Source organism: Orbicella faveolata, unplaced genomic scaffold (genome assembly GCF_042242905.1).
Source record: "Orbicella faveolata isolate gen_17 unplaced genomic scaffold, um_ofav_v1 contig_35, whole genome shotgun sequence".
In the NCBI taxonomy this organism is placed as follows: Eukaryota; Metazoa; Cnidaria; class Anthozoa; order Scleractinia; family Merulinidae; genus Orbicella; species Orbicella faveolata.
Window position 1 is genome coordinate 21,994,465 of NW_028301564.1, and position 13,813 is coordinate 22,008,277.

Here is a 13,813-nt window from a genome sequence, read left to right on the forward strand (position 1 = left end):
AAACTTACGCACTAGCGATGAAAAAACAGCCGATTGCCAGAAATAACCGCCTTGACAGCTCTACATTTGCCGGCTTTATAGCGAACATGTGGGGACAAAGCCAGTCTTCATCGTGAAATTCTACTTGAAATGTATTCCAGACAATGGTTTGAAAGAAGCCTTGAAAATGAAATCCTTTGACAGCGTAAAAGTTCTGAATTTGTGATGATTGGAACATGAATTCAGCAATTCGAAGTGATGCGATTTCGTAGCGATGCGATTCGAAGCGGACACCGTAACCTAGCGGATTTTCCAGTGATATGCTATGTAAGTGACGCCAAAGATATCACAAGAACCATTTTACGTTATAAGCAGTTTGGAAAGGGCACAGTCAGAATAAAATGCTTTTAAACAAAATTTTACTTTGTTTTATTCAACCTCTGAACCTAAAGGTGGATTGTTCACATGAATTTTTCGATGGAGAATTTTTCATAGGTGCGATGTACTGTATATGTTTTAGGAAATGACCAAGTTGAGAATGACCAGCCGTCTGAAGCTGCAAATGTGCCTTTGCGATCAACAGAAGAGCGAGTGATAACTGAACCACCCTCGACCGATAAATCAGTAGAAACGTCCGAGTCAGTTAGCGCATCACCTCCGGAAGATAACAACCAATTACCACCCAAAGAGACGACACCGTCAAAATTGCCATTGGAAGTAGCATCAATTAAAAACAGTTAAACCCTCTCGTATTTCAGAAAAGCAGCATTTACGCATTCTTGAAGACGCTTTTGGTAGCCAACCCCATGTTTTACACCATCATATATTATGTGCAAAATACAGCCGAAGATGCTATCTTCCAATGAAATAAGCAGGCAGTTGCCATCAAAGCCCCATGTTTTCAAGCATGACTGGATCGATAATGACATTGTATTCTGCTGTAAAAGTAGTGTATGGTGGCTGACATTTACATGTAAAGAGGGCGACGGAATGTTTTGTTGTCTTTGTAAAAAAAAAGCATATTAAAACAGGCAAAAATGTGAAATATGCCACTGCGCCCGGTACACGTTACAGGAAGGCCGCAATATCAGAGCATGGCAATTCAGAAGAACACAAGCAGGCAGTAAGGCTAGAGAGAGAAAAAAGAAAACTTGATTGTGTGAAGGTCATTTTTATACTTAGAGGGACAGCGCTGACGTTAGCTCAACCAACGTGGTGCATAAGTTCAAATTGTCGCTTGTCCTTTGCAGAACGTCCAACATTAACCAAATGCTTTACCGGTTTGAAAAAGGTCCCTTACCTGTTGTGCTGGAAACTAGAGAGAACCCTGCTCTTACTTATGATCTACTGGAGGACAGACGCATAGATGACGTCATTAACATGTTTTTTTTTCTTTCTTTATCATTATATAAAAAATTAGATTTCATGTTACCGTGCGTCTGTTCAGTAATAGATCAGTAATAGTTCAGCGATACACTCGCCTACCGGCTCGTGTGCCTCTGTTTTGGTCTTACACATTTCGACCTCATTATGATTTATTACTGAACGGCACGGCAACATGGAATCTATTTGTTAATTGCAGTATCTGTTTTTTTTTTCTTTTTTTTAATCAGGCAGCCCCTCCTCAACCCTCCCTATTTCTGTTCCCTCTTATAGATTGAATTCCAGGTTTCCTCCCCCTAGGATAGAACACACAAACGAACTGACGGACGGACAAGTGAAGGTCCACAATTTGAAACAATGACTAAGGAACGTATATGCAGATTTAATTAAATGGGCGAAAATATTGATTACACTTGTCCCATGAGTTAAGTTTAATGCGAAGTTATCAGTACACATTTTCACACTAAGTCAAATAGCTTGATTTTCAGACCACCAGAAATGGTTTGTCAATTTGGACATCCCGTAAGACCCTTTCTCTTTTCTAATTATTTACGTTTTCGATTGAGTTTCATTTATATCCTGTTCTGGCTAAACGCCGTCCATTTCACAAAAGTCGGTTTACGATGTTGACTTCTTATCAAATTGTTCTCCAAAGCCGAATAACTTAACAGGGACGAGTGTGGACGGTAAGTAAGGATCAAGCCGAGACCTTCAACTTCTTAGCAGAACAATGGTTCGGCGCAAGTAGTGGTCTATTGTAAATTGCAAACTTATGATTGGCACCATGCCGAAGCTAACTACTCGATGATTTTAACTAAATCATCACTTCTTTCTGGCGATTTCGTTAACAGTGTGTAGACTAATGCTTTACATGAACCCTTACGTTTCATCACGATACTGCAAAAGGGAAGTTATTATAGTCTGATTTCAGCAGAAAAATCAACTTGTTTATCCTAGAATACTGGCGTTTATCGTTAGGAAATAAAACGCCTACAACTGGAATTTGTTTTATACCTACCTTGAATATTGGCAGATTTTATCCATGGCTTACAAGAAAGAAATCCATCACCTCGTCTTCGAGTTTGCATCGTGTCCTCATTGAAGAATGACCATGATTGCTTAACCAGAAAATGATTTCATTGTGCAAGTTAATTGTTTATCATGAACCATGACCGTCATGTGTTCTTGTTCAGATCGTTATTGGAAGAAACAAAATTAATTAAGATCTTCAAAGGGATTGTTTTCGACGAGCAAAAGGTGGCTGATTTATGAGATGATAAGATAAATCCACAAAGTTGACGAAATGAAAAGAAAAGAAATATCTTACAGTTATCAATATGCCAATTTAAATGGTAAACATAACTTGGCAAAGTGAACTATTAGCAGTAAACTATATATCAAGAAGGTTAGGTAAAATCAGTACTTTTAATAACTAACTCACTGTTCGAAATATTTACTTCCCTCCTACGGTTAATGAATATTGTATGTATCTGACTTAAAAGACTCCCACTGGGTCAAAACACGTTCTTCTTTGAAGCTTGCCTAGTTATCTAAATGAAAATTCTCATCATTCAATCTAAGTACGAAGTATCCTATTTGAAAAACATTATTCTTGAAACTTTTTGTAAGCTGGCAGCCTCTTGAAGTTATATATCTCGTTAATCAATCACAGGAGCACTACAGCAGAGACTGAGTTCGTACAGAAACACGAAATGCTGTTATTCTCCTTGCACTCTTCCGAGGAAGCTTGGTTGATAAGATATTTATTACACAACTATATATAAGATTGAAACATTACAGTCAGTAGATGCTTTAGCCGGTCAAATACTCACATAATTGGACCAGCAATGGAACATTCTCATTGGCTGTTATTAGTTATTGGTCCTCAGTTGTCAGTCAAGTGTAAAATCAAATTATGGCACAAACCGGCGCCTCAGGGCATGAGTCAGTGTTTACAGCCTCCGTTCCAATTAACTTCACCAAAACAAAATCGTGGGTAGTTTCAATTCTTTGTGTGTGTATAAATAAATTAAATTATCGTCACAGCACCTGTTGTTTGTGTGTTATTGACACCAACACTCTAACAAACGAAGGTAATAAAACTTTGCCGAACTGGTCTGCGTGCTTCTGAGAAAACATCATCGACAAAGTAAAAGAAAAATGACAATGCAAATTTGTTTTATTGTTCTTTCTAGCAGGCGGGTAGATGCTTTAAACTTGTCAAAAATTCCGAAATTATTTCGTTTCCATTTGATCTAGGATGTCACCTGGTCTATTAAGCTCAAGTGAAGAGTTTCATGTCGATAGTTTTAAGACCAAGCTTCTCAAGTTTTACGAAAAATGCATAATCGCTTCTCCAGAAACAAACTTCGTTTTGGGTAATTATGAAATTTCTTGACAATTTTAAACTGAATTCTGCCGTGCGGTCTACACTACTCGATAGAACTACTTGTTCTTCACTTAATTTTATTCGCCAAATATTTTGTTTTGATCATAAATCGATGCCTGAAACCATGTGAAACACACCAAGCACAGCAGATCAACATCAGAAGTCTTTAAGGATGCTGTACAACAGGCACAGTTATATCTCTTTATACCCGGTCAGAGCTTAAAAGGTTGGCATAAAATTCGTATTTTACATCAATCAAATAATCTAATCGCAATATACTAATAGCTATGACTTAATTTGCCAAAGTGCGATGGATCACATTGAATAATTGTTAAATAACTCAATAGACTCAAACGGTAACAGTATTTTTAATCAGCCAAGTTTTGAAACTCTTGTTTTTACACGGTAATCGAAATCTATGGAATGGATCATCGTATAAATAGTTATATATATATTGAATAAATTTAACTATAAAATACTGTATATTGAAAGTACACAACGCATGAACCGTAAATACAGACTACGAAAAACGTAACATAAGCGTGTTCAAAGCACGTCTGAATAATGAGAATTTTCCTTGTAGCACAGTAATTATGAGATATAGGTGTAATAAAAATTTGATTAATATTATCTTTCCAAAAATATCAATAATATACAGAGTCCTTGATCAAAATTAAAGTACAAAGTGGCTAAGCGTATTTTGAGTATATTAAAGGGGGCTAGGTCATGATCAAGCCGAAAGGAGCGCGGTTGGGTGGGGTGTCGAGAAATTCTACTGTAATAGTGGCTGGAAAGTCTGACTGAAAGTTTCAACAAAAATTTAAAATGAACCCTTACGTAAAATAGCAGAATCCATGTTGGGACAAACAGACAAAATAGACAAAATAGATTCTGAAATGTTGATATGATTTCTTTTCTTTTCTTTCTCAACTAGTTCCTCTTTTATTCACAACTTACTTTGAAAACGTACTTTATGCTTGAAGTAACGTATTATGTAGCAACTGTGAAACACTAAAAGTGGTTCGATTTTCAAGCAAGCTGAGCAACCTTCTCAGGGCCACACAGACAGTCCCTCACATCAGGGATCAAGGTAATATTTTCTGGGTGCAAAACTTGAGCAAGAATTGATAACATGGTGTGGATGGTTGGGATGATTATCTGATTTAATTTTAATTTAGAACTATTTTTTGGGACCTTGCCGAATAAATTGTTCTAAAACGGTCTTTTCTTGTTGCCATAAGCCGGGGAAACATGCTTTCCTTGAAATATCGTTATGAATCAATCGACTGAAGGGGTTGAATTGTACTTCGTGCGCAGTGTCAGTATGATTATAAACCCACACTAATGTTTTTTTTTCCGCTCTAGAGCTAAGCTGAGCTACAATGGGCGCGGCTGTAATTGCTACACTGGGCTCTTTTGTTTCTAAACAATGGTTGTTGGTTTTAAACAGAAAAATGAGCCCCTCGGCTCCATAAATAAATTAACCAGATGGCGCGCTGATAGCAAATAATGAATAGTTTCAATAACAGCAGTAGATTTATGGCATATTTTAAAACCACATTTCTTGACCAGGCTAGTCTTGACGCTTCTTTCGATTTATAAAGAGCTGCAGAAAATGACCCCGAAATGCTCATTAGATCTTAGCTACGTGTGAACAAGGATTATTTCCGAGCAACAGAGGCCGTATGATTCTATAAAAATGTTTGTAACAGGCAGTTAGATATTGGGACATTTTGCCAAGTTCAATAAATTCAACCTTGTCCCCTTTTGACCACCCGTATCTTTTTTTGGCTTGTTAATGATTGTTTTTTGTGTCTTTTTCTAATTGTTTCAGGTAAAAGTAGATTTCAAGACTAGTTTAAATTAACTTTTGAATGTAGCCATAAATCAAGGTTTCTTTTGTATTTATTATCTCTGAAATTGTGGTTAGAGTAAATAAACTGGAATCGAAAAGACAGACTCACCATAGGTAGTGCGACCTAACCCCCTTAGTTAAATACTAAACACCGCTAAGTCATATGGATACCATTCGTATCCTTTTTCAGTTTGTTTTAATTGTAACCAAAGGGAGGCACGTCCGTGAAGTGCCTGAGGGTGTACGTCGGAAATGGTTGTCGATGCGATTCAGGTGTGCAAGGTAATGAGTGAAAAGTTGTGGGTATCATGTTATGAGGAAGGATTTCACGAACCGGCGGAAGGAGAGTAGACACGCTTGGAAGGTGGTGTGTGTGATCGCGTAGTCGGTCCATGTTTGGATTTCTTGGAACCGGTGACAAAACTGGACTTCTTGGAGTTTGAAAGAAGGAGCGATTAGGGAGCGGTGAGCTTCCACACGTCATCCTTCCTGAGCTGTCGGGTCTGAGGAATGAGGGAAGGCTTGTTTTTGAAACCATCTCTACTCCAGACTTTTCGTATTTTCGATACTTTGCCCTGCGGTTCTTGAACCATACCTTAAGAAAGCCACAAGATTTGTAACAGGATTAGAGAGCCGCAAGAAAGCCTACGTATACTTATGATCGGCCTTTTATGTTACAACGAATGCTAAACCTAAGGTTTTGTAAATGTCACAAAATTATTAGAAGTCTGAAATGCACCTCATCTGTAAACACTTGTTCACAAGATTAGTCAGTTTCCAAGGACATTGTTGAAGCCCATTTATAGCTCTTTTTGTTAATTTTGAATTTCTGTGTTAATTTCATTTACGTGATGGAATATATTGCCCAATTGTAATTTACAATAGACACCCGACCTGAAGGCAGTGGAGCCCAGTTACCAATCTTTAGTAATTAGATCATAATTTTGTTAAAATAGTTCTTTTTTAGTTTGGTATAAATAAACTGCTGTTGTTTTTGTTATCAATTAAGCACGATTTCTCGAGGTAGCTCTTTTCTCCTGCTCCCCACAGGCTAATGATTACGCCTATGTTTGCAGTATTTCTCAGTCCCTGGTGTTGTTTAAGACACTATAAACAGTTGTAATACAGATTTTTTTTTTCCAGAGTCTACTTTGTTATTTTACTTCTGTCTGATTATTAGCGTCTCGGATACCTGTATTCTTGATTCTGGCAGATTGGTAAAGTTAGCCAACTGTTCCCTCAATAGTACATCTGGATAATGCGTCTTGGCAAATGTTTGCTCCAATACTTGAAGTTGTCGAGGCGTGAAACATGTGCGCATGCGCCTTGGCTTGCGTCTTCCTTTCTCCTCTTGACTTTCCAGAATCACATCTGTGTTAATTAGCAAATTGACATCAGTTTTTCATGCGTCTGCCCTTTTATTGATCATGAATTTCGTCATAACATTGTCAAAGTAACTGTGGATCCACGAGGCGATAGCTCTCTCCCGCTCTCGCTCGCTGACGCATCGCATTTTAAATTGTAAATTCATGTGTCTGTCCGCTTATTGACAATAAAAAATTAGCCAATGAGCGCGCGAGAATTTCTGCAGTTATCTAGTTTACATTACAGTTACATTATAGTGCTCTTAACAAATGACCCCCAAGGTTATTCCCAAGGTTATTCATAAGTTGTTTGTTGTTTCTACTTATTTTTGTTTCATTTCACCGCATTACTTTGGTCGCTGGGCATTTTTGCTGCGGGGTTTGCCTACTCTTACATAGCTTAGCCGATTGCATTTACCTCGGCTAAACATTGCCACGGCATAAAAGTGACAAATGCTTGTTAACTATCAACTTGGGAAAAGAAGAAGAACACGGGAAAACATACCTCTGGAATTCTCTTAAATAACCACTATTAAAAACTTATGCACAAAATCTTCAAGAAGTCAGAGTTACGTTACAACACAGTAAGCATCAACTCTTGGCATCTCTTGTTGTGGGTGATTGTACTTTTCAAATGTGGTATACAACTCATAGCAATATAAAGACTGGCTATTCCAACATCGTCAGGGAAGCATTCAGTGAAATCAACTTGTATGGTCAGAAAATGAAGTTGTCATTTAAAATCCAACGACAGCCACTCTTTCTGTTGAATCCTAGCCTATGCAATATTTTGGAAGTAGTACGGTACCTTTTGGCGGTAGCTTTTTTGGCGGCTTAATATAACTTTTTTTTTTACCGAAAAGACAGTAAAAACAGGTATCGTCTTTATCTCGCCTCGCTCTTAAAAGAATTGTTTATCATACTTGACTATAGACAATGGAGAATATGGGTCGGAAAGCTTTTAAGAATGATCTTTACTTTCACTTTTCTCACTGTTTTTATTGACAAGTATTTTCTGAGGCAACAACGTTATGAAGATCTTGTCCAACACAGAGTAGTTTACAGTAGTCTACCTGTATGGCTCTAATAATACGCAACTAGTGCATCTTACTTACGTATGTCGAAGGTTCTCAAGGAGCCTATCGTAATATGTGGGTCCAAGCCATTAACACAGACTTTACAAGACCTGTTATATCACAGAGACATGTAAAAATCAAGCGGTTTTCTGTCTTCCCACTGATCTCGCCTGTCTGATATCAGTGGACCTGAAGTGATACGCGACCTCATGATTCGTTTTTGAAGCACTTGGCCATGGCCCAGTAATTGGTGCCATTTCCGCTAAGAAGGCTTCTCTCCAATGTAATTAATCATTTTACAACTGTAGGTGCGCTATTAGGGCACGTAAATACGTCGAATTTTACTCGGCGCCTTATTTGTTAACCTAATCGCATCGCCGACAGGCAACTGTCGTTTTTCTGACAAATTGTTTTTCATGTAGGACTTGATGGAATTAGTACCCCGCCTATGTTTATGGTAGTCACAAAGTATTGCGCTTCCTGTCCTTTCTTCCTACATGTAACTTTAGCACGAATCGTTTTGTGAAATGTATTCAGTGACTTTGCAAAACTGAACAATGCTTTTTCAACCTGTTTTCATTTTTGTAACTCGTGTTTCAACGTACAGAACTCCCAAGAATCAGTAACAGAAGAACGACCTTCATCCTTGCAAGGTTAACAAAATGATAAAAAAGAGTTTTAGCTGAGAGAAAAAAAAGTGGAAATCTAATTGAGTTTGTAAAGAAGAAAAAGTACATTTCTGCACGGTCTACAAATCATACTCGACATCGAGATCGCACCGAGTTGTTTAAGTCCATTGCCAGGCCTTTCTTGCCGTGTAGATTTTTGATTAAATTAACTGAATATCTCGAGATCTAAGAGAGTATGTGTTTTACCGTTCCGTACCTGTTTGCCGCTGCTGCCAATAGTTTATTGTACAAAAAACTATAAAAACAAAATTTTCCACAAGAGCACCTCATAGGTAACGTCAACGGCGAGACATGAAAGCGAAGCATTGATTTATGTTGTTCACCTTCTTGTGTCACAAATGTATGACGAAAAAAGAATTTCCATTTGTAAAGATGTGTTCACCTTTTCACTATAAAACAATGCAGAATTACCATTTGAATGGATGTGGCATAGTTCTTTTCCCTTTACCCAAGGAATAGCGACTTCCGTGCAAGTACCTCGCCACGTACTAGCTTCCATAGGACGTTTTCATAAAAGAATGTAACTTAAGAGTCCAACTACTGAAGTTAGCTGAGTGATGATGATCAGTGGATTGATTCCCCTTGTCTATCTGGGAGGTTCTATCCAAGGTTACCTTCACTGAATGTCACCTCTCTGAGACCACGAATAACCATCGAGTGAGAGTCTGCTGTTTAAAGTTATCTACGTGTTTTCGCCTGAGGGTCTACATCCTACATGTACGCTGTTTGCAGTCAGGGGGTCATATTATTGACTTACCGCCCATATGCCGACTGTCAGTGGAATTTTACAGGGATGACCCAAGCAAGAAAACATGCAAGCAGACACTTTTTGAAAGGTATAAATCGCTTTTGGAACAATTTTGTATCGGCTAGCTTTGCTGAAGTTGCGATCCTTTAGAGGTTTTGTAACTACATTTGCCCTAAAAAATCCGTTCGTGTTAGCCCAGTGTGCTGGATCCAATTAAAGTAAATGCACTGCATTGAAAACCATACCTGTGAGCCATTCTAATAGCTTGGCCATTGTTAACGATTAAATTACTGTTGATTTATGATTTCTTCTGGGTACAAAAAGCAGTAGTGGAAATAGAATAAATTTGCAAACAAGGCGATGAAGGCAAAGTATGTAAGCCTTGCTATTCGGTGGGCAAAAGCGTTCTCAGTATAATTATGAACTTTATACCCCTTGAGAAGATATACATTTTCTCCCTCTCTTACGCACAGTACTGTTAGACAGATGTCGCTTGGAGACAACTAAAGCGGGGCTAAAGACTTCACGCAGTTGTTGTTTCAATTTACTCTTCCGTATAGTAATACTTAGTGAAAAGGTCAGACCAAAAAGAAATATATGAAGATTAACATTGTGACCCGTAAAGTAGAAATCGTTTTGCGATGAAGTAATTCGAATTAGTATTAACAGATGCTGCCCTAATTAACATGACGTTGCCGCCCTTTCACAATTCAATACCGGATCCCAGAAACCTCTCGTTTACTCGGGGAATTTAGCAATGCTCTCCTTTTATCAGTGATAGGAAGAGCTAATTTCTTGTGGAATAAGGCTAACAAAATCAAACGACCACCCAAAATACTGTGGCGAGTAAACAAGGCGCCTGTACATGTCATCGCAGATTAACTCTTCACGACTTTTGGAGCCTCGGAAGACAGCTCTTGTGGAATGCCAAGTTGTTAAGTCGTAAATGGGGAGCAAAACACTCATGAAAAACACACACACAAATTTGCAGCTTAACACCTTGCGCCCTAATGGACGAGAAGAGCGTTTTTTCCCCCTTATTTAAGCGGAGAGCACTTGCAAATATACTTGCCCGCATAGCCTGCGGACGTGGAGTAACTCTTAATTTGTACGCCAGCGAAACAAAATAAATTCATGTCGACCCTGCGTGTTACAGTTTCTTACTACAAGGAAAAACGATATGAATTTGTTTGACTCATGAATAGTACCAACGAGTGTGCTACTCACACTACATTGTAATTGTTGAATTTAAGAAACGGAAATTTTAATACACACAAATCTTGAAAAAGTTGTAAAACTATAACACTTCCGACAAGTACAACAAATATACATTTCGCCGATAAAAGTAAAATATAAAACTTTAAGGTAGAAAGCTGTTAAAATTACGAGTCTAAACGTTTTCGATCTGTTTGATCATCATCAGAGTGACTCTGATGATGATCAAACAGACCGAAAACGTTTAGACTCATAATTTTAACAGCTTTTTACCTTAAAGTTTTACATTTGTACAACAAAGTGGTAAATTTCCAATATACTATATATCCTTTTTACACCGAAATGAAGTTGAATCTACAAAATGTTCTACAAGTTGAGTTATAAATTAGTACGTTTAAGAGACCTTTGCTCTACTGAAAGATACATGGTATTAAAACAGTGTCTTGCCTGCCAAGTTTAATTTCGTCGAGTGAAAGGCAGCGTCGGTATATTTGCATTTTATCACGGTAATCATTTTGGCCCTCTCCAAAGCAAATGATCAGTAGCACGGGGACAGTAATTTACCGAAAAAAATATAATTTTACATTAAGAATACCAAACATAATTTGCCTTGAGTAAATTTACTATCGAGTCGCTCGTTGTAAACAAACGTCTGATGCTCGAACTATATACCCTTTTCTTCAAGGCCAGAGGCACATAACACTTATTATCTTGTGAACAAAACAACGTGAACATTTGTTTATTATATAGTACGTGTACCGTACGATATTTCATGTTGCATATTCGTATCACATTGACTACACTCAAGAAAGAAACAACTGAATGAAAATGATGAGCAAAAGCACGACAGTTTGCCTCTGACACATTTCCGTAACGCACAGTGTAAGAAGTTCCTTAGGCACCTCGGACGAATTTAAACATGTTCAATCGTACAAGAGTCAAGAAAAAGAGTGAAGTTTTGCGTATGGTATAAGAAGCAGCGAAAAAGTAAAGACTTGTTCAATTCTATTCACTGTCGAAGATATAGGACAGGTTTCCTCTACTGATAACCGCGTTGACTGCGTCGAACAGGATGTCGAAAAATTTGTAAGTTGTGCTCCCTTAATGTTACAAAAAAATAACTCTACTTCTTTGAGCCTTTAGCCAGTGTTGTCAGAGAAGTAAAGCTAGCGAATTATGAGTCTAATCTTTAGGGAACTTACACTGCTGGAAACTAATTTAGAGTAGTAACACTTATCAGTCGATTATGAGGTTCTAAACTAACAATTATCATACCGCAAAAAGTGTTTATTAGCTGCAAACACTGAAATTTGCACTGTTCATGCTCTCGAGCAGTTATGATACTTGTTCTTTTGTCTGTTTTGAGCTCTAGACCGTCACAAAGAAACATCATGTGCCCGAAGTGGTTCATGCAAGACTCGAGTTCCACAAATGAAGACGAAAGTTACGCAAACATGGCGTCTATGTTGTCGGAGCGGATACTTGTGCTGCACGAAAACTGATGCAAACTTAAAGACCAGCCTTTTTCTAAAAGAGAGAACTTACCGTTGAAAAGCTCTATAGTGCGTCGGAATTCATGTGTCGTAGCCCTCGTATTGAATAAAGCCACATGGCGGATATGGCGCTGTAAACGTCTAAGAGAATTGACAGTGATTCCTCTATTTCGCAAATTACTAGTTACCAAAGCTTTGCAAAGACGTAGCTTGTAGATCAAAACGCAAATTTCTCAAAAAGGAAGGATTAGGCCAGTATCACTATAGCTAAAACATCACCAGTTCACGATCAAGACACCCGAGAAGACAAAAATGTCGCTGGGCGTTCTCTTGCCCGCGTCTAAATGACAACAAACCCATCATTGTCGTCGCGTTTGCGCATTTCTCTTTTAACAAGGCACAGGTCAATAAAAAGTGACCCTGTCGCCTTCAGAAATGAAGCTTAAAGCTTGCAAGCAAACAATAACATTGACACGGAAAAAACTCTGAGGAAACATAAAAAAGGGGAAGACGACAAACCTGCTAAGCGTTCGGCCAACGACATTGGTGCTGGTGTAAATGGTACGGGTTCGTGTATATTGACACTCCTGAAGTGACCTTGATTAGAAGCGCAACTATCGTGCCGTAGGATATTCGTAATGTTAAATGGTGAATATTTCGTTTCCATGCCAGCTGACTACCAAATTAAGAAAAGGAACCCTGGAGGAAGGATCAGGAACCGCAAATGAGACTACACTGAAATGTGCCGTCAATTTCAACGGTCTGGAATTCTTTTATCTTCCGAAACTGGGAGGGTCCTGTTGTTTATCAGGAAGTAGATATAATCGACCTCGAAGTCCGTTCATCTCGCGTTATACTCACTTACAATCACAAGTGTCTCATAATAATCTTCGCACCATTCTTTATTGCATCCCACGACTGATGCGATCTCTTCTTTGCATCGTGAAAGACGAGGAACACGGCCAAAGTGGAACCTTTTTTCATTTTTGTTAATGTGTTATGTATGTCAACTCTGTGGAGTGATGTGCCTTTGCTTTTGTATTACCCGGCTCATTTGCGATATTTATAGTCCTTGACACAAAGTTTGTAAACTATTTTGGTTTCCGCCATGATGCCAAAATTTGGCGCATATTCAAGTACAGTGTCCTGATTCCTATGAAATCACAACAGCTGTCAGTTTCCTTTTAGCAGCTTATAAATCTCTAAATCTTTAAGAGTTATTCACGTAGCCCATTTTATCCGGGTAAGTTTCCCATTTACCTTTTTTTTCCAGGAAAAGCAACTTTCTGAAGGTCATATAACAGTTTCATCTGTTTGTTTATTGAGCCTATTTGGAGAGAAGTTGGTTCAAGTAACTTGTACGAGCACGGAGGTGTCATTGATGGATGGTAAGATAATTTTTATAATTGTTGCCCCACCTAAAGGTGCTGAGTGGCTATGTTCTTTTTTCTGAAAAGTGCCGAAGAAAATTCACTTGTTTTCTTTCGTTGAGTGAGTAGGTTGGCAGCTGGAGACCGCGCAGGGCTGGAAAAGATGATGTACGCCCTGGGATGAACATGTACGGCCTGTTTTACACATATTACCCAATTACCCTGGATATATTATTGCCGGCGCCGGCTGGG

The 13,813-nt window shown here is 38.4% G+C and overlaps 1 protein-coding gene across 2 annotated transcripts; it reads right to left on the reverse strand.

The window, feature by feature from the left end:
* Positions 1 to 4,103: 4,103 nt before the first annotated feature.
* On the reverse strand, positions 4,104 to 12,923 carry LOC110065909 (retinal homeobox protein Rx3-like). 2 transcript variants are annotated; one of them, XM_020773092.2, is made up of 3 exons: positions 12,711 to 12,923; positions 6,799 to 6,977; positions 4,104 to 6,201 (listed from the first exon to the last, which is right to left on the reverse strand). In XM_020773092.2, exons 1-3 carry the CDS (start codon positions 12,856 to 12,858, stop codon positions 5,803 to 5,805), a joined length of 726 nt encoding a protein of 241 aa, XP_020628751.1. In that variant the 5' UTR covers positions 12,859 to 12,923; the 3' UTR covers positions 4,104 to 5,802. The 2 variants fall into 2 exon arrangements, with proteins under 2 accessions (XP_020628751.1, XP_020628750.2); XM_020773091.2 differs by lacking the exon at positions 12,711 to 12,923 and adding an exon at positions 9,147 to 9,736.
* Between the last annotated feature and the right edge of the window lie 890 nt (positions 12,924 to 13,813).

Bases quoted from the DNA above. Each gene is read 5' to 3' on its own strand.
- LOC110065909 (XM_020773092.2), bottom strand. From the start codon at position 12,858: ATGGAAACGAAATATTCACCATTTAACATTACGAATATCCTACGGCAC. The intron at 6,978-12,710 runs GTTTGTCGTCTT...TAATTAACACAG, and splicing joins GTTGGCCGAACGCTTAGCAG to ATGTGATTCTGGAAAGTCAA. The intron at 6,202-6,798 runs GTATCCGAGACG...GGCTTTCTTAAG, and splicing joins TGCCAGAATCAAGAATACAG to GTATGGTTCAAGAACCGCAG.